The sequence below is a fragment of the Mixophyes fleayi genome, chromosome 7 (assembly GCF_038048845.1).
Source record: "Mixophyes fleayi isolate aMixFle1 chromosome 7, aMixFle1.hap1, whole genome shotgun sequence".
Taxonomy (NCBI): domain Eukaryota; kingdom Metazoa; phylum Chordata; class Amphibia; order Anura; family Limnodynastidae; genus Mixophyes; species Mixophyes fleayi.
The window spans coordinates 135,646,978-135,674,128 of record NC_134408.1 but is presented as its reverse complement, the minus strand read 5'-3'; the positions used below and the strand labels follow the sequence as shown (position 1 = coordinate 135,674,128).

At 38.9% G+C, this 27,151-nt stretch overlaps 1 protein-coding gene across 1 annotated transcript in view; it reads left to right on the top strand.

The window, feature by feature from the left end:
- CACNB4 (calcium voltage-gated channel auxiliary subunit beta 4) overlaps nucleotides 1-19,081 on the top strand; it is a 70,693-nt gene extending 51,612 nt beyond the window's left edge. Inside the window, exons 9-13 of the mRNA XM_075180880.1 lie at nucleotides 669-778; nucleotides 8,387-8,538; nucleotides 9,685-9,780; nucleotides 11,675-11,860; nucleotides 15,894-19,081. Of these exons, the coding sequence (XP_075036981.1) occupies nucleotides 669-778; nucleotides 8,387-8,538; nucleotides 9,685-9,780; nucleotides 11,675-11,860; nucleotides 15,894-16,154 (805 nt within the window). The 3' untranslated portion in view covers nucleotides 16,155-19,081. The remainder of the gene's footprint in view (nucleotides 1-668; nucleotides 779-8,386; nucleotides 8,539-9,684; nucleotides 9,781-11,674; nucleotides 11,861-15,893) is intronic.
- The last annotated feature ends 8,070 nt before the right edge of the window (nucleotides 19,082-27,151 follow it).

Below are 27,151 nucleotides of genomic sequence, written 5' to 3'. Positions count from 1 at the left end.
TAATATGGGTTGACAAATATTACATAGCAAGCAGGCCTTGTGTTATTTGCTGTTTTTAGTTCCTTTGTGAAGAACAATAAAGTTTTACACAAGTGAACAGATCATGTTTATTGTGGACAGGGAGATGGCTCATGCAAGGGCAAAGTAGCACAGCGGAGGCAGCCATTTTGTGGGCTGAACCAATATGCTTGAGAATGCTGCCTGTTAATGCAGTAGGATCCAGTGATATCAGTGAGACATGGGGGTATATTTACTAAACTGCGGATTTGAAAAGGTGGAGATGTTGCCTATAGCAACCAATCAGATTCTAGTTATCATTTATTTAGTTCATTCTACAAAATGACAGCTAGAATCTGATTGGTTGCTATAGGCAACATCTCCACTTTTTGAAACCCGCAGCTTAGTAAATATACCACATGATGTACAGTGCATCTTGTTTAGCCCACAAAATGTCTGCCTCCATTGTGATAACAATTTATGGTTTACTCTCATGGAAAACATGCACAATTACACAATATTTGAAATTTGGTTGCAGGTTTTCAATTGCAAAAAAAAGAGAGAACCCATGCATTATTACCCTAATCTACATGGATTTTGTTATACAAATCATGTTTTGCATACAAGACTTTTATTTTAATATGTTACGGTTTCCTGTTTTTTTTTTAAAGGATATCCATCACAAGAGTGACTGCTGACATTTCTCTTGCCAAGAGATCAGTGCTGAACAATCCAAGCCGGAGGGCGATAATCGAACGCTCAAACACTAGATCCAGTTTGGGTAAGAACTTTGTGCAAAGTAAATATATTGGGAGAAAATCATCCAACAATGCAACTTTATCTTAAATGTTGAATTAAGCAGTTATACTGATCATGGCGGCCTGGAGAAAAGGAACAAATAGCCCCCAAAGCCTTGCATGGCAGCATTACATAAATGGGTTTGTTGGGCCACTGAAAAGGCTGGTGTGCTGTTAAGATTTTGGGATTACAGTTATTGTGGTTTTCTTACTGTGTATGTCATACTTGTCGTTTTGGTTGGTTTGGGGATCTTGGGCTTCTTACAAAGACCCAACTTGTACGTGATACCAGATATGCACCACTGGTACCAGTTATTACCACTGTGTACATAAATCCACTTGGTAAAATGCTCCCCCTACCCCCGAGGGCTGTTATATCCACTGTAAATGCCATCACTCCAATTGGCGCTTAAAAGAACATCTCTTCTTCCCTCTAATTTGACCTCTCCACCATCGCCCCTCTTGGCTCCCCTGTTCCGTCTCAGCTCACCAAGTGTACCTCCATAAATAACTCCATCCATTGTATGTTTCTTGGCCAGAAGTCTCCTGATTGGTCGTGAGACCCCTGTGTTTGTGCTCAGCCATAATTTGATTATGAAACTTGTAAATTTATATTAATATGACTAAATGTTATGATACCGTAAAAATATAAGGTTCACGATTTATAAAACCATTAATATTAATCTGTTTTCATGGTGTAGTCATCTATTATCTCATTGATTAATAAGTATTTTGTGTGTACCCATATTCAGTGCGCTTTTTAGACTTGGCGCATTAATTGCATCTTGACTGTTAGCACTTTTGTATTATTTGTTTTTTTCTGTTGGTGTTGAATAACGTTATCCTGCTTTACTCTTACTTTGTTTATTCCCAAGATTATTTTTATTGTTGTTATTCAGTCATTCTTTTGAGAAAAGCTGTAATCATAACAGCCAGTGTCATTTACTGTTAGTGGAGAGCAGCCACAAACATCATCTGGTGCCAAAGTTTTAAAACATTGGCTGAGATTCAATGCAAAGCGATGTAGCACTTGACATCACAACATCCGGCTGAGTACATTTCCGCATATTACGGTAAGAAATCTCCGCTCATTTTTCTGCGCACCTCGTCGGGGAGGGAGGGAAAATGAGCTGAGATTTCAGGCTGGACATCTCCTCGGGGTGTCTCCGCAAGTTGTTCTGGAGGCACATCACATTGAATTGAATCTCGCCCCCCCCCCCATAGAATCTGAAAGCAGAAAAGAGCCATCCACTGTGCTCATTATAGTGTCTACATAAAATGCCTGTGATTAGGGACAGAGCACCCTTTTGTTGTCGGTCTTCATTCCTGCTCATTTATGTGTCCCCGGTTTTGAAGTGGGCAGGGATAGAACTACCTATAGCCAATCGGATCATCAGAATGCTCTAAACACTATGGAGCATTTCAGAACATGAGTCTCCCGATCTTGTGGGAGGCAGTGACCCGTCCAGTTGTGTGACTCTGTTAGTGAGGACAGGGCTGAATGTGACAAAGTCAGTGTCAGTATAATGAGGAGGGGAACAGAGGAAGTAGAGATTCACAGACTGAAACTTAGATAGTGGAAAGAGCAGGGTCCCCGCAGCACAGGGTATTGAGTTGATATTGGAAGACTGTATTGTCAAACGATGAATTTCAGACATCCAGCTTGCCATGTTTATGTTTGTTTTTATTATAAGGCCTTTCAATAGAACTGCAGAGGGCTAGACTGTTGGTAAATACTGATATAACAACATCTTTACTTATAAAAATGGTAGAGAGGATCCCAAACTATGGCTGGCTGACATTTCAGCATGTGTGTTGGTGGACTAGTGGAATAAAACACAATCATCAGGCCCAATAGCAACATTTGGGAGGGGGGAGGGGGGTCATTTCCATCCGCTCTGTAGGACCTTGTTTTGTGACTAAAAGCAAAGACAGGGCTTCAGAGCCTACGTGCCGTCTTACACGTATGCTCAGAATAGCAGAGTGGGGGCCTATGGCGCGGATGTACCAATATCACCGGAACCCAACATGGGCTCCTCCAGTGGTTACACCACTGGCATACTTACCAACTTTTTTTCCCCTTCCCTCCAGGATATCCCGTGTACCAAGTGCGGACGGGGGCATGTTTTGCCAATCACATTACATAGGCCCCGTCTTGCTATGAAATGCCACAATCCCGTCATTTTGGTATGGGTGGCACGGTCAAAATGATGCAATATAAATGGAGGCCCCCAACTCACCCACTTCACTTGGAAGTAGGCAGGGTGTGATAGAATGGCCTGCTCTCCTGGGAGTCAGGAAGACATACCCGGAATTTCCCAGACAGTCCGGAAGAGTGGGCCAGTATGGGCAGGTTTAAGCTGGAAGTTCTGGACGCCATAAAGCCAGCAAGCTTCATTGTACAGCATGACAGAATAACAGAGACATGAGTGAATGGTTCACTTCCTAGATATCTGTATTGTATAAATATACAGAATATGAGTTGCATTTGCTTTGCAAAAGCTATGTCTTTTCTGTTCCATCCAGTGCTTGCTCTTGCATGAATACATATTTTGCATTCATGTGTATGTTTGCACGCTTATTTGGTAAGGAAAATGCTATTGTCATTTTATTCATTGCGTTCACAGTAGTATTTCAGGCTAATTTTTACTGGCAACAGCTAGACATATTTGTCTGTACACATTTCCTCACCTAACAGCTCAGTTTTAAAATCAGTTTATGAATTGTGCTCCGGAACGCTAGGCATCTAAAGCAGTTTTCTAAGGGATGAGTGACACAGCCCCATAACACAGGCTCCGCTCCCCGTGACTGACAATGGGTGTCACTCTGAATTACTGTGTAGTTTAACACAACAAATTCAGTTACATTGTGATGTACGCTGGAAACCTTGCCAAGGTTGTTGATGTGGAAAGCAGGGATCAGGCACAAAAATCAATAGTCTGAATGAAATGTTAACCAGCAGGGGCTTACGCTTGTAATTAAAATCCAACACCAAGTACATTGTTCTGTTTAATATATCCATTGATATTTTATTTTATTTTATTAAGAACAACACTTGCCATACAGGAGTCCAGTGAGCATTATATTATATATTATGGCAATCGCTTTTTTCCACCTGTGAAAATCATTTAATGGAATGTTTCATTAAAAATAAAAGCTAAACAAGAAAAAAGTGCAGCCTATTATAGTAAAAGTAATTGCAACATTATTCAGTTTATTAACATAGACTATAAAATAGTTAACGTTCTAATTAAGCAACGCCACCTTCTTTTGAGTTACATTGGTCATGCGTCACATGACAGTGAAAACCATATCCTATGACTCTTGTACGCTGAAGTCACATGCAAGGACCATATTTTGTTAAGGTCACCGGATACAGACTCTTAATACAGATGCCTTGATAAAATTTGGACTTTGTTATTCAGTCTGCATATGTGCTAGTTTCCTGGTTCCCTGGTTCCTGTGTTTACTTTGTGTGTGTGTATATATATATATATATATATATATATATATATATATATATATATATATATATTACTAGAACAAAGCACAGGCAGGGCGCCTCATAGTGTAATACCAGGATAATAAAGTACAGAATGGGTTTATATATGCGTACCGTCAGGTAAAGATGTATGATCTAGACTCGAGTGGATCCTCTTTGAGAACTGTAACACTGGATCTCAACTCGGGATCAATCGAGGAATGTGGAAAAAGGCAAACATAGCATAATATTGTAATGCAAAGAATAATGCACCACGTGAAACTTGAAACACCACAGGATATTTAAAGGGTGTAGAGTTCAAAATTCACCAGGGTATATATATATAAAATATCTAGCCCAGAGAAACCACACACCACTTATATGTGTGAGCAATAAATCATATGCGTACCAGAAATATGAGCATAATAGCCAGAAGATGTTTCCTTGTAGGCAGCTGTATCCTAGTACATAGGCACCCTTCCAACGGCGGTATAATAAATGGAAGAGGATACAATGTAAAAAACAATACAAATTTAATAAACAGAGTAACAGTATGTATATATATATATATATATATATATATATATATATATACATTGTGATGGTGACGCCCAGCAGATAACAGACACAACAACTTGTTTCTTTTTTATTGTACCCATCACAAATAACACAGCACACTTTTGTCAGGATGACACCAGACGTCCCTGGCTCTGTCTAGGCACAGACCTCCTGCCTAGTCGCCGGGCCAACTAGTTGGCATCGGTCACCCCACCCACAACAAAACAGCCTGCTATTCTGCTCCCAAGCACTACTTAACCAATAAACACCTGTGTGTTTGTGTGCTGTAATAATCATGTTAAAATTCAAATTTAATTCATGTTAGTATTTAGTGTAGGACTGACCAGAAGGAAAGGGACTTTGACGTGGGTTCGTTAGCATAATATATATTGTAAAATGTGGAACTAACATGTTTTTAATACAGAGTAAAAGATCTATAATAGCATTAACAATGTGCCTATTCAAGTAAGTCTAAATAAAATACATTATCACCAGTGGCACTCAAGGACGTAATAGGAATCAAGAAGTCAAATTCCAGTGGACAACAGTTTACCAAATAAACCCTGATGACATTTCTTTAGTCAATTGAAATGTTGGAACTTGTTTCTGTGATCTTTTGATACATTTTGAATTTTGAGTGCCACCGTTTGTAATGTATATATATATATATATATATATATATATATATATATATGTATATATACACATAACATATATGACTGAAGAGTAAGACAACTAATTAGTTTGCTTCTTTTACATCCATACTGTTATCTTGTGAATATTCTCACTATATTTTAAGCCTCATAGTAAGCACTGAAGAAATATACAACCATCACTGGGGAAAGTGATAATTAGATGTGAATTGCAAATGTTCTAAACTTGATAATTTGATGCTGTGTAAACCAGATGATTACAGATAAGGTAGATAAGGTATATATTAATATATCCAAGTTAGTCTGATGTTATTCATGGGGTTTGAATAAAAATATACGAACATGCAAATATAAATGCATAAAAGGTTTGAACCTGTCGTCATGCCTCCCAAATACTTTTCATCTACAGGAATATCAGCTTTCATATATTAGTTTATTTTTAAATTGTACCCATCACCTACAGACAGATCATAGAGCCATTCTGTGGGCTGAGCCTTGATTCAAACTATCAATTAACTAGGAATTGAGGCATTAATTACAAAGTACCTCGTATTTCAGTGATGTTCCTAGTTCATAATGACTTGATAGACTGCACTTTTATAAATACTGGCTCAGGCCACAAAAATGTCTCCACTGTATGTAGATGTGAAACCCTTCTGGTACTACAGGAACTCCTACTTGTGGGGCCAAGAGTAGTGTGGCACCCCCCCTCCCCTCGCTGTATCTCTCCCCTTAAGCTCCAGATACGACGTGGGTATAACAGGTCTCCTGATACACAGGTGTTTAATGCAAGTTGTATGGAATGGGCGCTATTATTGGTGCTGTGCAAAGACAAATAATTTTTTGGGCACCTGACTATCTCTTGATATCAACAATAGATAACTTAGATAGTATGGGACCATCAATCCCCATTCACGGTATGGGGGCACTTTTCAAGGGGGCATTCCTCTCACTGCTGCTCTGACAATGAACCTCATATCTAGGCTCTCTCTCAGCCACACAGCTTCTGACAGGGCTCTTCTCACAGAGAGAGTAATCCAGGCTGCTCCCCTTACATCCATCCCAATATCCAGGACCTCCTCTGTAGCCACACTGCTTTACACTGCAATGCACTGCATCTCCCACATTCTGAGTGATAAACACACCGACCTCCACAGGTCAGCAGCTTCTTTCTAAGGCTCTTCTGGCTACTAGGGCCATTGCTTGCTGAAGGCTTTCCTCGTCTTGGTGGCTTCTCCATGGGGTACCCCTGGTAGTTGGGATCCAACTAATGAATGGGGGCCTCTTTAATTTAGGGGCCTACTAATGGGTCTTTGATGTACAAATAAATTTCCACCAAAATAAATGGTCCCTTGCTGTATAGGCCACGATCCACCCCCTTGTCTAGGAACTGGGCCCACCCTCCTACCTTCCCATATTTCTCCGCTACATGCAAGAAACCAGAGGCATTACTATGAATATCAATTCAGGCCACAAAATAGCTGCCTCCTTCAAGAGACAGGGAAATCTAAGGCAAAACTATCACTTGTGATCATCAATTCATTCTTATTTTAAGCACTATTCAGAGGCTCTCAGCCTGTGTCTCTCCAGCTGTTTATGTCTCTATATGTATATATGTCTATATATATATATATATATATATATATATATATATATATATATATCTACTATATAAATGCCTAGTGGCGTGTATGGGAAAAAAAAACCAAGCTGCAGCGCCACCTGCTGGGCAGAGTTATACACTGACCTATATATTTCTTGAAGGAGAAGTGACAGTTGGGAGTGGTTGGTGGTTGCCGGGGGTGACAGTGGGGAGTTTTTAACACCTTAAGTAGCTTGATGAAGGATGTGGCGATGAAGATGAAGGATGAGGTGATGGAGAAAAATGATGAGGTGGTGACATGTGGACAAAACCACGTTAAAAAAGGGCGCTTGCGTCGGGAAGTAACGCTCTTCCCCTGAGGAGGCCTGGGCTATGGTCCAAATGCATGACAAGAACCTTTTTAACACCTTAAGCAGCTTGATTTGACTAGAATGCATGAGTATCATGCACGGGTTAACTTGTGTGTGTGTATATATATATATATATATATATATATATATATATATATAAAATGTGAGAATGCTTAAATTGTTTGCTTTATAACCAATGGAGAGCCATAGGTGTCCTATGTATTGGACTTTTGGGGGAGGGTTGGTGTGTGACATCTCTGAAAATTGGTGAAAAGGAGCAATCAACAAGTCAGAATTCAAGTGCGCTTAAACAAAAAAAAAAAGACTCTGATTGTTTGCTACACCATCTCTTTCTAGAGTGACTCTTAAATGCTATAAAAACTCAATTTGAATGTTGGTCTTGTATTTTCTGTTGCCAGCAGAGGGTACTGTGGAGAAGCGCTATTTACTCCACGTGACCCTAAAATATACAGAAATACTGTAGTAGTGCTTTATTAAAATGTATGTCTTACTTGTTAATAAAGAGGGCACTGCAGGAGCTTAAATATATGTCCCTGGGAATGTCCCAAATGTTCATTACTAACTGCACAATAAAAATCTCTTTTTTGCATGAAGATATAGTTCGTACAATCTGTGCTTTTATCTGTAGGTTTTACAAGGTGATATTTATTAAGGAGGAGTAATTAAAATGCAAAAAAAAAAAGATTAAATCTAGGAAACATGGAATGCTGGGGGTTGTAGTACTCCATGATTGCGGGTATCATGCTTAGATTTACAGGTTCAGCAGCAAAACACCCAGGGAAATTATTTTAATTGTTTTGGAAAGTATGAAAGAGGACAGTTAAAAATGAATACTATTTTTGTTTGTTTGTTGTTATTTGCTTGTTCATATTTGATTGGGTTATGTTTACATAGTACTAATAATTGTTGTCATTATTTATTCCCAGCTGAAGTACAAAGTGAAATAGAAAGAATCTTTGAGCTGGCTCGTTCTTTACAGCTGGTAATTCTAGACGCAGATACCATTAATCATCCAGCACAACTAATCAAGACATCATTAGCACCAATTATTGTTCACGTCAAAGTGTCTTCTCCAAAGGTAACAGTATTTGTCACTTCTTTTCATCTTTACGGAGTCTGTGACGCTGACATCTGTTTCCATATCTGCTCCTTTCTTTCCAGAAGTTGTAGCTTTATTCATCTGTGCGACGTAAAGTGCAACAGTCATTGGTACATGCCATGTTGTGGGCAGAATCTGTATTAATCAGCCAATCATTTCACTCGGAATGTGTGACATCACTGAGGAATCAGCTGCCAAATGTATTTTGGTAGCCACAGAATTTGTACAGATGTTCGTATCTTTCAAACTAATTGTTTTTTAATCATCAAATTGCTACGTTGAACAAATAAAATGTTCACGCCTCACTGATTTCACTAGCAATTGCATTGGTGAATGATCAGACTAGCGATCAATTTTACCACACGCAGATTAGGCAAATATAGAAAAAAAATCTGATCAATCAATTATCACACCCTTCATCTGCAAAAAAATAAATTAATAAGATCTGGCACTGTATGTCAAAAATGACTGTTTTAACAAGAATTAGCCGATTACAAAAAAATTACTCATGAATGAGATCGTTCAAAGATGGCCGGCTTCCGAAATGTTACAACCTGGCCAATTTTCTCAATGATTTGCTTAGATGTTATTTCAAATTATTTTTCAGTTTGTTTGGAAACGATCAGTTTGCATGACCATACTGAAGTCTGTGGGCCTGATTCAGAGTTTGATGTATGCGTATATGCAAAAAATGCGCTTAATCAGGGCAGCACGGTGGCTCAGTGGTTAGCACGTCTGCCTCTCAGCACTGGGTGCATGAGTTCGATTCCCGACCATGGCCATATCTGTGTGGAGTTTGTATGTTCTCCCCGTGTTTGCATGGGTTTCCTCCGGGTGCACCGGTTTCCTCCCACACTCCAAAAACATACTGGTAGGTTAATTGGCTGCTATCAAAATTGACCCTAGTCTGTGTCTGTGTGTGTGTTAAGGAATTTAGACTGTAAGCCCCAATGGGACAGGGACTGATGTGAGTGAGTTCTCTGTACAGCGCTGTGGAATTAGTGGCGCTATATAAATAAATGATGATGATGATGATGATCCTGTGAGTCCAGCTTTAGAGATACGCTCTTTTGAGAGAAACGCTCTAATTAAAATGAAGTCTGAAATATGATTCTCTTATTCTAGGTATTGCAGCGGCTGATTAAATCCAGAGGAAAATCCCAAAGTAAACATCTAAATGTACAGTTAGTAGCTGCAGACAAGCTTGCACAGTGTCCACCAGTAAGTATATACTTCTTTTATGTCCTTCATATTCATAGTTGAGGAGAGCACTGGTAAGTCACGCTAGGCTCATGGAGATTTACTCTGGTTGGAAACTGTAAATGTGAAATCAACAGTAACCTGAAATGTTTTCTTTGCGCAATTGTGCTTGTCACAGGGCAATGTAAAGGTTCATTCACAAACCAAAATAAATGTGAACTTGCACTGTTCCTTTATATATGTGAGTGCACCTGCCTTACTTGCTTGTACATCCACCTTAAAATGTACATGGGGCAAAGAGTGAAATGTCACTTCATTAATTAATTAATTTCCATGTTTCTCATAATAGATGGCTCAGTTTATCCTCCTTTCTGTCTTAAATGAATCATATCAAGTAACTGATATGTGTTCTGTCTTTAATATGTACCTTTTGTGGCATAGATTTACTGGCATTTGGAAATTAAAATGTGTTACCTAAAAGACATGGGCTATTCCAGCAAAATGATCTTGTAGTGTGAAGGAATATATGCACTTTATTTGGTAGGTTTTGCAAGGATTAATGCAAAAGTTGTGTGGAGCATCACAAGGTGTCAAAAGCACACGATTGGTCTGCCGCTGCACTCATCCAATCACATGTCTTCTACACTCAAAGTATTGGGTCCAGTGGGCAGTGATTGGTTCGTTAAGTTGAAAGCCAATAGATTTAGTATAGAAGCAGAGCAGGTCCACAGGAAAAAGACAGCACAATCCTTTCCTCCCAAAATGTTGAAACAATGTCCTAGACTTTCATTTGTTTGATGTTTCCCTTAGTTTGCAATTCATACTGTTACAATGCATGGAAACCGGCTGAAAATTGCACATGTAAATTAAACCTTAGACAGAGTTTGTTCACTTCCTTTAATTACTAATAATTTTTTAAATCCAAAATAGACAATATAAACTGAGTATGTGCATATGAGTGCCCCCCACCGCTTGAGCTTTGTACTATTCAACGGAATGCAGCTGAAATGGAACTTTAAAAAAGGATCATTGATCCCTATGATGATCACTAGGGACATTGGGGGAGAAGCAGGGTGAATGCTTGACAGATTATAGAAGAAAACACATACAGTAACTTGTGCTTCCTCTTGTGTCTGTGGACAACCCTATCCTTACCTCAAAGATGTCAATGATCCTTTGTTAAAGTACCATTTCAGCTACATTCTGGTATGGTCAACGTCAGTATAATGGAACACAGCTCAAACAGAGAGCAATGTGGGCCGAATCCCCACCTGTACCATAAACCCTAACCTTTCTTCAAATTCATTGTGTGGACTGAACTAATACCCCACCTAATGGTTGTGCCTCATATGTCAGTAATTAGTTCCTTTTCAATCGTTAGGCTCAATGGGCCTGATTCATTAAGGAAAGCAAAGCAAAAAAAAAAAGAGTAACTTTGGATCTTGGCAAAACCATGTTGCATTGGAGGGGAAGGTAAATTTAAAATATGAGGACAGATTTATAATTGTGATAGGGCATGTCTTAGATCAACTTCTAATGTTAGTGTAAAAATAAAGCTATCAAGTATTTGCGTTCTACATGAAAAAGCAGCCAGTATTTTACATATGTGCAAAATAATAAACTAATTCGCACCCCTTGTATTGCAACATGGTTTTGCCGAATGTTCAAAGTTACTAATTTTTTTATTTTACTTTCCTTAAAGAATCAGGACCAATATGTCTAGTTCCCTGTCAGTTGTTAAGCTCAATATGTATCCAGCCCACAAGTAAGCTGGTTTTACTGCATGTAGCCGACAGGTCCACACTAAGAATTCAGCACCCAAGTTCATATAGTTGATATTTTCAATTATCAAGGGTAACTCACACTCACATATTGACTATCAGAATGAAATGTGGTTTGTATATTTGGCGAACAGGAAATGTTTGATGTGATTTTGGACGAGAATCAACTAGAAGATGCGTGTGAGCACTTGGCGGAGTATCTAGAAGCTTACTGGCGAGCCACACACACCACAAGCAGCACTCCTATGACCCCTCTTCTGGGAAGAAATCTAGGATCTACTGCACTTACTTCATATCCAACAGCAATCTCTGGATTACAGGTACCACGTATAGGAATATCCAGTCATTTAAAAGCTACACCCGTGTAGTAGTTCAGAAATTGGGCTCTACAGATGCTCTAAACTCTCTTGTTGAAGTTAAGGTTAATGCCTTTAATGTCTCCTTAACAGTATGGGGTATATCTACTAAACTGCGGGCTTGAAAAAGTGGAGATGTTCCCTATAGCAACCAATCAGATGCTAGCTGTCATTTTGTAGAATGTACTAAATAAATGATAAATTTAATCTGATTGGTTGCTATAGGCAACATCTCCACTTTTTCAAACACGCAGTTTAGTAAGAGGATATGGTCTGTTTAGGTCCCCCTTCCTCCTGTTTAGGTAGTGCTTCGGCATTATGTAAAACTTAAGTTATATTAAGGATTAGAGGGTGCAAATGATATGGAAATAATAGTGCTAAATTATTGGTAGCTATTCTCTAAAGTAATGTATGCTTAATGCAAAGTCAAAAATGTAAGTAACACCTATACCTCATAAGAGGCTTTTTAGTAATTATGAAGTAACAATGAAATGCTTAGTGGGAAACTACTTAAATAATCACTTTTGCACACGTGTAGAGAGAAATGGAGGTTCCTTACTTCTGGTTTAAGTAGAGACATTATTTAAGGTATCTAATTTACATAGAGTACAACACGTTTGTTTCTTTTAAATCTCATACTTCCCTTACACACTTTAGAGAATCTCTAGACTTTAGCAGATGACTCCACACATGGAAACATGGATGATCAGCCAACCAGATTGTCTCTTAGAAATGATCAATTTTGATTGGACTAAATGTTTGTTTAACCAAATATACTACGATAGCAGACCCATTCGGTCAATCAAATTGGTTGACCATATCTGCATGTGTGTGGCCAGTTATCTATTTTTAGGTATTGTTGAGTCACTGGAGAGAATAAGTACACTGAACCCTGCCGTCTTCTTTTTCAGTAAAAGGAATGAATAAACTGTGATTTCAAATGGAATAAAACGTATGAAACTAATTTATAAAGCCGAAAAATAGTTATAAATATAAGTGGCCAAAAAAGCTCAGGTGAAGTATACAATATGACCACTTCATAATTATAGTAGCCTAAGATCACATTAGTGGACCATCGTTGCCCTTTGAGGGGAAAATTGCGACAATATCTCTAAAAGTAGGATGTGGGGAGTCTACTTGAGAGAAGTTTTCATTGGTGCAAATGACTGAGGGATTAATACATCTAAATCATTTTAGGAGTAAAAGCACAGATTCTTTAGGATAGTTGTAGAGGTTGAGCTGAATTTATGGTTAGACTTGGATTAGGGTTTGGGCTATGTCTAGGCATAAAACTTGATGTGGGTCCAGATTTAGGACTTGGGTCAATGTTAGGGTCCCTCCCACCAAATGAATTGTTCTTAATAATAAAGTTCAATAGTGCATGTGAGCACCAGAAATAGGACAGTCTGGGAGAATATTACCACTGTGCTTTGCGGTTGAGAAGTCCGGGATGTCACCTCAACGGTAAGAAGGGGAAGTGACAGGAGAGTGGCTAAAACCTGCTGCTGCCATGTTAGAGTCCATAGTTGTGAGAAGAAAAGTTATATCCGGTATGGAGCTGTAGACTCAGGTTACAGTGTGTCCTGATGGCTGAATTACCCACCTATTGCCCCACCCCAGTGTAGATCAGGTGATGATCCTAATGAATCACTGACAACACAGAGGGTCTCTTGTCTTCTCAAGACACCAAGGGGGTGAGACAGAAGTTCTTTAAGTGCCTCTCTTTACCAGCCTCCATTACTATGAAGTCTAATGTCCAATGGTGAGCCTTATGTTCTGGTGGCCACATGCCCCTAATAAGGTAACCCTTTAAAAAATGCTGCTAAAAGAATAATTTACTTCTTAACTAAAGTCATTGACTTTTGGGATCTATTTTTACAGAATTTGCACTGAACAATTTTTGAATAATTTTACATAGTAACATAGTTGATGAGGTTGAAAAAAGACACCAGTTCATAAAGTTCAACTTTTTTGGATCTCCTGCGATCCCACACTTATATTTGAAATTGATCCAGATTAAGCAACCGCCAATCTGTTTCAATCAGGAAAACTCCCTCCAGACCCAATATTGTAGTCCTATTTTTTCCCTATATCCACTACTATCCTTCATGTTAATTAACGGTCGTATCCCTGGATACACTTTTCTGCTAAATATTTGTCTAAACCTTTCTTAAACATATCTATTGAATCTGCCATCACAACCTTCCCTGGCAGTGAATTCCATATCTTGACTGCCCTTACTGTAAAGAACCCCTTTCTTTTCTGGTTGGGAAACTTCCTCTCTTCTAACCTTAGTGGGTGACCGCGTGTCCTGTGTATAGTCCTTGGGGTAAAAAGTTCCCATGAAAGTTCTCTGTATTGACCCTTAATGTATTTGTACATAGTAATCATATCTCCTCTTAGACACCTCTTTTCTAAAGTAAACCTGCCTAAACTGGCTAACCTTTCCTCATAACTTAATGACTCCATACCCTTTATCAATTTTATCGCCCTTCTCTGAACCCATTCTAGTTCCAAAATATCTTTTTTTATAGAACTGTACTCCATATTCAAGATGAGGTCTTACCAGCGATTTAAACAGTGGCAAAATTACACTGTTTCCCTTGTGTCTATGCCCCTTTTTATGCATGCCAATACTTTATTGGCCCTTGCAGCTGCTGCTTGACATTGAGCACTATTGCTAAGTCTACTGTCTACGAGAACTCCCAAATCCTTTTCCATTATAGATTCCTCTAAATTAATCCCATTTAATTAATAGATTGCATGCTCGTTTTTGATCCTTAAATGCATAACCTTACATTTATCTTACATTTATCTATGTTAATCCTCATATTCCATTTGGCCGCCCAATCCTCCACTTTATTTAAGTCCCTCTGTAGAGAAGCTACATCTTGCTCTGATTTTATTACCTTACAGAGGTTAGTGTCATCTGCAAAAATGGAAACTTTATCCTTTAAACCATCACCAAGGTCATTAATAAATATATTAAAAAAGTGGCACCAGCATGGAACCTTGAGGTACTCCACTTAAAACTTTTGACCAATAAGAAAATGTTCCATTTATCACAACTCTCTGTTCCCTAGTCTCTAACCAGTTTTCGATCCAAGTACAAATGTTGTTTCCTAGACCCAGTTCCCTTATTTTGTAAACCAACCTCTTGTGTGGCACTGTATCAAAGGCCTTTGCAAAATCTAAGTAGACCACATTTTCTGTGCTGCCCTGGTCTAAGTTCCCACTAACTTCCTCGTAGAAACTAATTAGATTGGTTTGACATGACCTATCCCTCACAAATCCATGCTGATTCCCACTAAAGTAATCCTGAATACAATCCCTTAATATACCTTCCAGTGGTTTCCCCACTATTGATGTCAGGCTTACAGGTCTATAATCAGGAGTGGGCTGGGCCGGGGGGCAGGGTGGCATCGGTCCCCCGGGCCTCTCAGTCTAACCACTGATAGGGACGGCTGCCCAGCCCCCCAACCCCCACCCCCCGGATGCAATATTTCCTCATTATTACCGGCGGCCGCATCGCTTGTCATGTGATGCGGCCGCCTGTGTGCCCCCCGGGCTGAAACTTGCCAGCCCGCGCCTGTCTATAATTCCCTGGTTGTGATCTCGTCCCCTATTTAAACAACGGCAGCACCACATCTGCTATTCGCCAATCCCTTGGTACCGAGCCTGATGAGATTGAACCTATGAAAATTAAGAATAGCGGTCTAGCTATTTCTGAGTTTAGCTCCATAAGAACCCTTGGGTGTATGCCATCAGAACCTGGAGCTTTATTTATCTTAATATTCTTCAGTTGTCTTTGGACTTCTTCCTTTGTCAGCTAAGCATTAATATTAATTTTCTGAGTAAACAAAATTGTTCTTACACTCAAGGAAAAGAAAGTTAACATTGTTCACTCATTTCTGTAACATATTAAATATTGTGGAGGTGGGGGGTGAATTCCACATTAAGCACCACTAATAATATATCCATCCCACTGTTATTTCAGAGTCAACGTATGAGGCACAGTAACCATTCGACTGAAAATTCCCCCATCGAGAGACGAAGTTTAATGACCTCAGACGAAAATTATCACAATGAAAGAGCTCGGAAAAGCAGGAACCGCTTGTCTTCCAGTTCTCAACACAGTCGTGATCATTACCCTCTTGTGGAAGAAGAGTTCTCCGACTCATACCAGGACACTTATAAACCTCACCGGAACCGCGGCTCTCCTGGAGGATATAGCCATGATTCCAGGCACAGGCTTTGAGTTTTGGGAACTGGAGAAAGAGTAGTGGTCACTGACCAATTTGCTGTCCAATAAACCTACAGTGCATTGTTTTTTTATGCACTGCTGGTTAGACAGACAACAAAGAGGTCATGTGACTTGGAGCAACATAAGGTAGATAGAATATACAAACCATTTTATTTTGCCATCTGTAAGAGTGTCTCTTGATACTATATCACAGGCAAAATACTTACCATATCCATATAAATATATACGTGTAGATAGAAATTGATTGTGCCCTATTCACAGATCTTTTATTTTGACATCGACATTAGTGCAGTATGTGTTTACATGGAGTATTGCACACATCCATTTGTAGTCTAGGGCTTGGGTCCTCAAATTTAGTTCTCAGTATCCTGGGCAGTTGGCATCTTGGAGGTCTCCTCGCATGACCGGAAAAATGACTTAATCGTATAGGCATGTGTAGGCCTGTCTGTGATTTCAAAGTGATTTTCACTGATATGATCTCTGGTATCGGTTTCCGCACATAAGCCAACAAGAGGTCCTATCAATAGCACGGTTAGGTCTTTAAAAGTGAGTTGGCTTGAAGGTAGTGGTTTTCTTAAATGAGCAAACTCGGAACCTATCAGTAGCATGGATAGATCTATCCAGGTGAGTTTACCAGTTGCCCTGCAGGAGCTTGTTCTCTCACATGAGCAAACAAGAGATCTATTGATGGCATGGGTAGGTCTGCCCAAGTGAGTTTACCAGTTGTCCTGCAGGAGATAGTTCTCTCACATGAGCAAACAAGAGATCCTTGATGGCATGGGTAGGTCTGACCAAGGGAGTTTACCAGTTGCCCTGCAGGAGACGGTTCTCTCACATGACCAAACAAGAGATCTATTGATGGCATGGGTAAGTCTGCCCAAGTGAGTTTACCAGTTGCCCTGCAGGAGATAGTTCTCTCACATGACCAAACAAGAGATCTATTGATGACATGGGTAGGTCTGCCCAAGTGAGTTTACCAGTTGTCCTGCAGGAGATAGTTCTCTCACATGAGCAAACAAGAGATCCTTGATGGCATGGGTAGGTCTGACCAAGGGAGTTTACCAGTTGCCCTGCAGGAGACGGTTCTCTCACATGACCAAACAAGAGATCTATTGATGGCATGGGTAAGTCTGCCCAAGTGAGTTTACCAGTTGCCCTGCAGGAGATAGTTCTCTCACATGACCAAACAAGAGATCTATTGATGACATGGGTAGGTCTGCCCAAGTGAGTTTACCAGTTGCCCTGCAGGAGACGGTTCTCTCACATGACAAAACAAGAGATCTATTAATGGCATGGGTAGGTCTGACCAAGTGAGTTTACCACTTGCCCTGCAGGAGAAAGTTCTCTCACATGAGCAAACAAGAGATCTATTAATGGCATGGGTAGGTCTGCCCAAGTGAGTTTACCAGTTGGTCAGCAGAAGATGGTTCTCTCACGTGAGCATACAAAAGACCTATCGATGGCATGGGTAGGTCTGTCAGAGTGATTCATCTATTGATAAGTGTAACAGTACCCATGTTAGAAGATTCTGAAGGCTTGCACGGCCCAGGACTTTTGAGGATTTTATCGGGGAACTTTTGTTTTAGGGTACTTGTCAAGGCACGTATAGGTACAATTTCCTGAACTGGGAAATTCCAAATGAACAGTTCCAGTTGGAACCAATTTATAAGCCAATTCCTGTTGGAATTTGGATAAATTGACTAGAAAGTCTACTTGAGCATGTTGCATTCACTTTAAAATAATAATCTGGACAGCATTATGGGTGGGGTGGGGGATATAGAAAAGAAGATGTTTATTAAAAAAAAAAAATCTCTATACCTTTATTTTTACTATAGAGTATAAATGCATTTCTTTGGCAGGTTTCATAACAATATGCTAGAGAGAGTACACAGAGCTCCAAAGTAATTTTTACAATGGTCCAAAAATTTAATTTGATGTATTCGAAATTGTTACACAAATGCTCAGATGTTTCTTGTGTTGTGCGTTTAACTAAATGAAACCGGGCAATAATGGCATGTCAGCTTGTGCACTAAAGTACAATAAGATATAGTATTATTAATTTGCTAGTGCAGAAAACTGATTTTATTATTTCTGATTGTAACACATTGATTTGCTAGTTGCTGTGTATTTATGAGATGGACAAATCAGAAATCAGGACTATGTTGATTAGTTAAGATTAGTCAGGCACTCTTGGCTGCTGTGAAGAATAATTAACTCTTTTTGTGCTGATTGGTGATATCAGTTTATAATAGGCCTAGGTGAGTGCTTCCTTAAAATGTGCCTGTGGCCTACATATACTGGAGGCAGCCATTTTGTCAGCCAAATCAATATTCATGAGAATGCAGCCTATCCGTGCACTAGAAATCAGTGACTTCACTGAGGTACTTTTTGCTTCTGTACAAACCCTGATTCCTAGGGATTTGATAGGTTGCACTTTGAGGCCTCCATGAGGGCACTGGTTTTCAGTGAATTGATTGGGTGCATTTTCAATGATGTCACTGGATTCTTGTGTATTGATAGGCTGAATTCTAATACATATTGGTTCACCCCACAAAATGGCTACCTTCACCTTGTGTAGACAAGGTGCAAAAAAGGCTTATTTCATAACATGCTGGGTGCTGTCACCCATAGCAACATATCCTATAGCAGCCTGATCAGTCTAGGGTAGTTAGCCTGAAAATATATTGGTTGCTATTTGATACTGTATATTTGTACTATCTACACACCAAAGGTGATTTTCTGAAATTAAAAAGTTTAGTGTTTATTCATTAATAATTATCTATAACACCTAACTTGAAATTGTCTTTTGGGCACTTGTGAGAACATGTTGTTGGGTTGTCTTCCCTGCAGGATGCCCCTGACACGTAAATGTTATGAAGTAAGTCTTCTGGGTATATTTACTAAACTACGTGTTTGAAAAAGTGGAGATGTCGCCTATAGCAAACAATCAGATTCTAGATATCGTTTGTTTAGTACATTCTACCAAATGACAGCTAGAATCTGATTGGTTGCTCTAGTAACATCTCCACTTTTTCAAACCCGCAGTTTAGTAAATATACCTTTTCATGTCTGGTATTGTGCAGGATACAACTCATTGTCACTTAATCTATTCAACTCTTCTGCAAATGGTGGCATTTGTGTTTTTAATTTTTTGTGGTTTCACAGAAACGAACAGCTGAGACATGGAACTACACTTGTTGCTAAGTTCCTGGCTAAACTGGAGATTATACTGTATCTGACATTACGTGTAACATATTAGATTTCTCTGCTTGGCACATGTCACGCAGCATGACATTTACTTTGGGTGCTTACAAAAGACAAACAAGAAATAGTTTTCGACGTGTTACAAAGTATGATTTTTTTTTTATATATACTTAGGCAAATTATTTTCTTGCCGTCTTTGGAATCGATATACTTGGCAACATGCTTAAATTCACTATTGTATGAACAAGCTAGTATTCCGTAACTGAAGATCATTGCCACCTCACCCATCTGATGCAGGTGTTTTTTTAGTTACATGCATGAAAAATAAGTATTTGTAGATATATTATGCACCAGGGCTAAAAATAATGACAGAATGCTCAAAGCAACATCTTATCTCTCACAACGTAAATGCCTCACAATGTGTACAGATAGGGCCCAAGTTCACGAACTTGGAACAGGTTTTTGAGGTATTCCCCCATAGGCCCAAAATATTAGTGAGCACCAATGGCATGCTTAAACTAGAGAATAACTATATTTTAGAAGAGAATTTTTGTATAAATGTGTTTACATTATTCGTTACCTATAATCAAGGTACCATTTGTTCACCTTAAGGGTGGTACTTTCTTTCTACCTTCACGTTTCTTTAAATGCCAAAACATTTCTCACAGAATGAATATGCTAGAAACTGCCTATTATACTGGGATATGGTCTTATCGAAGATGAGCGTAGCTTCACATGACTGATTCATATGAGATTACAATATCTGCCTCTCCTGTGATATCACCCACCTTGATGGCTGTACTTGCCAACTCTCCTGGGTCCCGCCCACTTCGCTAGTGGGCGGGACCTAGGACCGGGTCCCGCCCAAGTGGACGGAAGCGGGACTTGATGACATGAATCGCATCATCATGCTGCGAATCAAAGGAGGCGGGTCAACGGTGACACGTGTCCATTCCCCCTCCTGCTCTTGCCACTTAACCTCCTTTCCGGGATCTTCGGAAAGGGAGATTATAAAATTTGGCAAATATCTTGATCGCGCTGTTAATTTACCAGATTCTCTGGAACCAAAGTTCTCTGTGCTCATTCACTCATCTTATTAATTTATTTCCCATAGTTATGACCTCAACTAAAATGTCCCTGCCACCTACACACAGTAGAAGCAGACATTTTGTGGGCTTAAGTAATATTGATGTTAACGAAGCTTTATATTCACAAGGAACCAATACCTCACAAATATTAGTTAAATTAGTTATGCAGTATCTCAGTGATTTCAGTGTTTCTTATTGAATCCACAAACTGCATTCTCATGAAAATCAGTTCAGTGCACAAAATGGCTGACATCTCTGTATGTTGGTGGCAGGAGCCATTTAAGTGTCCTTGCATTTTCATTTTTAATTTATTTTTTCTGTAAAAAAATATTTTTAGGCTACCTTCCTAATTTAATGTTACTTAAGTTCCCAAAAGTTGATGTAGTTTGATGTCACCAGAGTCTTACAATAGTTTTTTACACAGTTTTTCATTAAATTAAGTTCCACTGTAGATGACTGGAATCACAACACCGTTACACCTCAGAATGGGTGTAGAAAACAGTAGAGTTATAAATTAAACGTAAATTAAAGGGGCTACAGTCAATGCATTTGTAAAAATTAGTTATTAGTAACAAAGACATAATTATGTACGAGTGAGCCGACTAGTCATACATTGAGTGGGGTTATTATGGCCTATGATTTGCCTTCCTCCTTCTGGATTGTAGATATGTTTGTTGTATAGCTATTTGTTAGCCCAGTTCTGTTAAATAAATAATAATCATAATAATAATCATAATCATATAAAATAAGAAAACGCTGGTGCTTCAAATATGTTCATCACTTATATTGCAGCACGTAAACATTTTTGACAGCTTAAGTAATGTACAGACCTGTTTTCTACTGTTTGTATGTGAGTTTGTTGAAAGGAACATGGAAACAGCACTGTCAGCGTTATATTGCAGATTCTAGATCAAAGGAAATGTTGAGAAATGTCCAACAGGAGTAGGATGGTTGAAGACAAAAGTAATCTTTGCCTTAAGTGTTTTTCTATCATATCAGTAGCACTCCAGCACTGAACAGGTTAATGGAGTTGTCGTATACAGTCACGTGACCAGACTAGGTTGACGGTAATGCCTGTGCACAGATCTGCCTGCACCTCTGCTGTATTTCAGAAGAGAGATGTCTGGAGATGAAGGATTCTATTTTGCATTGCTCGATTCCCATCTCCAAGGCCTTGTAGCAAGCTGTAAAGGTGCATGCGGTTTTGTAGACTAAAATATCTATATAGACTAATGCTTTAATCTTTTTTTCTCCTCATATAAACTGACAGATATATGTGCGTTGATAGCGCAAATTCAAACTTTCATCTGGCATAAATTAGAGTGTACCTGTGTAAGATTAGATTTTGTTAACCTTGCCTAAACAAAATCTATGAAAATAGCAGTTGAGATGGCTCCACCCTCTTCCCCAGTGATGTCACAACCCCCGGCATACCTCCCGTCTGTCCCCATGAAGGTGGGGCAGTCCGGCGGGTCAGGATGTTGGGCGGTATCTCAGTTTCACCACGAGCACCTGCATGAGGGTGCGCTTCAAAAGCACTAGACATACCCCCTTGGTGTGACCCCTTCACAAAGTAGTCATGCCTAATGTCCCAATTCCCACCACTCCAAAGTTGAGAGCTATGCCCTCAAAATGTCATGCCCATAGGCAAACAGAGAGGGGGGGGGGGTCTCCTAGTGCCTGGAAACCCCCCTCCAAGCCTGGGGCACTGAATAATTCAGGTGGCTGGACCCTGCCCCCGCTTCACATGGTTCTGCTTGAAAAGGCAGAGCTGTGTGCACCTAACAGTAGTGCACGCAGCATTGCCCGTGTATATTATAGGGATAGGAAGAGTTGGAGAGCAGCCAAGCACTGTCTAATATTATAGCCACGCCCCCATGCATGCTGGTCACGCCCACTGGTGGCGTGGGGTGGAAACCCCCCTCTACAAATCCTGCGTTTGCCCCTGATGCCCTGGCTTCCACTGGCCTATCTTCTAGAATCTAAAGACACACAGTACTGGGAGCTCCATGTGTGAAATGCCAGGATGGAATTTACCTAGAATACAAACTACAACGCCACTTGGGTTATAAAACTATCTGGCATTCAAAAAGTAACACGAGTTTTCTTTTTGAAAGTAAAAACTGTCATGCCCAGGTTTACGATGGAACCCTAAGCCCAGGGTGCCAGCAAGTAAACTGGTTACAGGAGCTGGTCCTGCTACTTGTCACTGAAGAGCAGGATCTGTCCTGACCATTCAGTACTAAGGCCGGAATTGAGCGGAATACATGGGGAGGCCTATTGATCTTTTTGGCAGATGACCACTCACACACAGGTAGTCAACTGCATTTATAGACATGCCCAAAAATTACCAAGTTCATTTCAATCAGACCATTGGGCATTACACTTGCCTGATGTCACCAGTGATATTGTTGTGTATGACCAGCTTTGGTCCAGATCCTTACTGGCTGAGGACAGCTACGATACATACAGCAATGTTTAGAGATACATTTCTAACAATATTTTGTACATTTCATAGGGCTGCTTGTATACTGTACTTTCATCTGAGTTTTGGAGAGACAAGAATATGTGCATATTTACCAAGTTGTGCATGTCATATGGACAGTCCCGGATCGGTACATGGTTTGGATCGATTTAACCAATAACAATGAATCACGGATGGGCTCTGTGATGTGGAACAGGAGTAAGTTATATCAGTAAGCTATGTCAGATATATATATATATATATATATATATATATATATATATATATATATATATACACGTCTCTATTATTCTGAATAAACATTAGTTTTGGTGGTCATTTAAATAAATTCAAGTTCCATCAAGTGGGTAAATTTATCAAGCTGCGGGTTTGAAAAAGTGGAGACGTTGCCTATAGCAACCAATCGCATTCTAGCTGTCATTTTGTAGAATGTACTAAATAAATGATAACTAGAGTCTGATTGGTTGCTATAGGCAACATCTCCACTTCTTCAAACCCGCAGCTTGATAAATTTACATTTGTATAGCACAAACTCTTTGAAAACCATACACTCACTGCTTGTTGTGAATCTATTCTCAAAAGGTAAAACAGTCTCCTTATCAGTGTTTAAAGACTCCCAGGTAAATGTATCAATCAGCGGTTTGCCATTGTTTTTTAAAAGAACAATTGTATTAATGGCAAAGCCCATCTTTAATAAAATTGCCATTTTAAATTAATGATGCCAAGCCACTGAGAATCGTCAGTTTTAAGTAACCACACAGAAGTTAGCTGTAACATGATAATACAATTTTAATTAATTCAATATTATACTGAGAGCCATCTCTGATCACATGCGAAAATTATATCTCTATAGTTTTATATAGACTTGGCAACATAGTAATATGGCTAACAAATATAATGGTCTGTTCAGTAGAGAGGATAGTTGGGAAACAAATATTAATTTAATTAGTTTTTATATCCATTGCCTGCTTTAAGATTGTGGTATATTAAATGTATTGCAGAACAATTCAAAGCAATTCACTGTTAATCAAAGGCTATGTAATACTGAACTGAATAATATTTATAGCTATGATGTTTAAAATTTACTAAAAAAAAGTCCACTGTACTCTTTTTTGCCCCTTTGCAGAAAGTTTCAATGCTTTTAGAGATGGTGCTTCTCTACCTCACATAATTATGAGCCAGCAAGTATGAGTGGCAGGCTTGTTGACTTGAACTGCAGAAATGCATTGTGCGGCTTGGTTGATTCATACGTAGAATAGAGCCAGAGGTGTCACAGTAATTTAACCAACATGCTGTGCTTTGAAATCCCACATATCTATCCTATATCAGATCCCATTAGGATGGGGCCAAACTAGAAACTTTTAGGAGCGGATTCAACTAGACACGAGGTTCTGTACGAACCTCCCACAATGTTTTCTTGTACAGAAATTCCGCAATCACGGTACAGGAAATATTGCTTATTTTTCCTACCTAAAACATTGGATCTCCTCCTTAGGGGTATAGTTACTAAACTGCAGGTTTGAAAAATTGGAAATATTGCCTATAGAAACCAATCAGATTCTAACTGTCATTTTGTTTAATGTACTACATAAATGATAACTAGAATCTGATTGGTTGCTATGGGCAACATCTCTACTTTTTCAAACCCACAGTTTAGTAAATATACTCCTTAGTCTCTAGCTTATATAACTGCTAACCCACAGGTGCTCAATGTGGTTCCAGGTGACATAAATCATCAATATGAACTGAGATAGATAATTATTATGTTGTACGTGTTAATGCATGTGCTGTGTATTGAGGTATTTACAATATGTTGGGTATGTACAGCGTATATATGGATTTACAATGGGATGTTAGATAACAGCACATTACTTTGGCTAGTGGGATTGACATTTCTTTGACTAGCTAATTGAAATCCCCTTGCTTCCCACTTGGCTGCATCTTTGCAGGTGTGTAAACTGTGTTGAGCTATCTCCAACCAGACTGCCTTACCTTACGGTAAAGAATACAGATTCTCACAAACAACCATTGCAATGCAAAAAGCATTATACCCAAAAGGTGACCTGCTATCTTAAAGGTAAAATAGGTTATTTACAAAGCTGCAGAGATGTGGGCTGCAGTACAGGTGCTGTCTTGTTAAGGCATTCAACTAATTTTGCACTATGGGATCAGGGCGTTCTTTTGCTGATTGTAGGCATGGGGCAGGAAGGCATCTTGTAGCATTACTTATTTTTATTATCCTTTATTTATAAATCGCCAACCAATTACGCAGTGTGAAGGCATCATAATATAAACAAGTCACATACATTGACATGAAACAGGAGGTAAAGATGGCTAAATCTAAGAGGTGTAGGGAGACCATTGTTACATAGTAATTGTAGCTGTTGGTGGAGAAAGTTCCCGTTTCTATAGTATGGTAGAAGCGTTGGCAGCCACCATTATTAAAGCAGCCATTGGCGATCAGGGAGTGTGGTACGGTTGGAATGTAGAAATCTTACGAAGTCTTCAATGCCACATGTGAAATTTAAATTGTATTGCAGAATGTGTTTCAAGGGTGGAGATTGCACACGTAGGGTGGCACTCCCAGTTTAGAGGGTGGTTATCCCCTGAAAACATGCTAACGGTGGTGGAGATTGGCCTGTACTTTTTATGTGATACGTTGCAAACCAACCAGGTGCAATTTATACATAAACACGCATTTATAGCCGCAAATCTACCATTGTAACAAAAACAGCAAAAACATTAAAAACCACAAATGTTCGGCAAACTTGCTGCTTATTTTGTGGGTTTTAAACAGCCTTTACAAGGTCTTTTGGATGCTGACAAGTCTTGAAAAAGAGCCACTCACTGAAATTCCATTTATCATATTAATGTTTTTCAAAATTATATGTTTACATAACTTTTCTTTTTATTAGTTGTTTGGACACTTTTTATACTGGAACTGGGTAGAAATGTAAGAGGTAGTATATGGATGGACAGAGGTAATATGTAAATGTATATATTTAAGGCATAGCACTCCAAATTCCAGAAACAAAATCCTTATCTAGAAAATCCCAAGTCCCAATCATTCTGGATAAGGTATCTAATATGTAAAGATCTCTTTATGTAGTTTAGAGAACTTTTTTCTTTTTTTAATGTCATGTGTACAACACTGTTGTTATGAATATAGAGTGACAAGTAACAATTTGAACCACAAACTTTGAAAAGAATGTGTCATATATTGGATGCATAATGATTGCTTGCATCACATGCACTAGACCAATGCACGGATGAGATTTAATGTGACGAAGACAGATCCACTCCATGTTACCTTATTAATTTGCTTATCTGCCGCTGTCATCTTGTGTTAGAGCTAGCTGAGAACATCTTACAAAATGTATCTTTCCTTTGAGTACTAGTGGCAAATTAACTACCTATATACATTCTAACTTCATCATTTTCTGCAATATCTGTTTTATGTTCCATATGCTTTCCAAAATCTAGGCCACAACAAAGCAAATGACCGTAAAAGTGATTGCAAATTAATGTCATGCTCTGCGTTCCCTTTCAGCAGGGAGATTAAACTCTAGGGCAAACAGGGTCACACAAAATGTAATTCTATGCAACTCAAGTGTCTCAATTTGGCGAATCTACTAAACATTTTAATGGGAAGTTATGAGGTCTCGTACGTGGCAGTGGCTTGTTAACACATACATGAACTTAACATGTTTTTTTCACCTTTAGACAACTTTAATTTATTGGGTTTGTACGCGCTCTTCTGCAGCTTTTACTAGATACATTGATTTACCGTCTGTGGTTTTCCCTACATCTTTTATACAATTTAGGCAGATCCGTTTATGTTTTTGTTGTATCTAAAATACAAAACTGCTTTCGGGGTGAAATTATCCAGTGCAGAAAGCAGAGCTGATCTGTGTTGTGTCCAAAGGTAATAAAAATAATTAACTGTTAAACATTGAAAAAGTAAAATGCTAGCAGATTACCGTACAGTTAAATGACCATAATCAATGAAAGCTGTAATATATATATATATATATATATATATATATATATATATATATATATATATATATATATATTATATATATAATAAATACACAATTTACCACTATAAAGTATTTATTTACTTTTGTTAAAATTTAAAAGGTTCAAGTGAACCTTTTATTTCAATTATAATGTATAAATTCCTCTAGATGGATACTTGACAGCCCCTATAA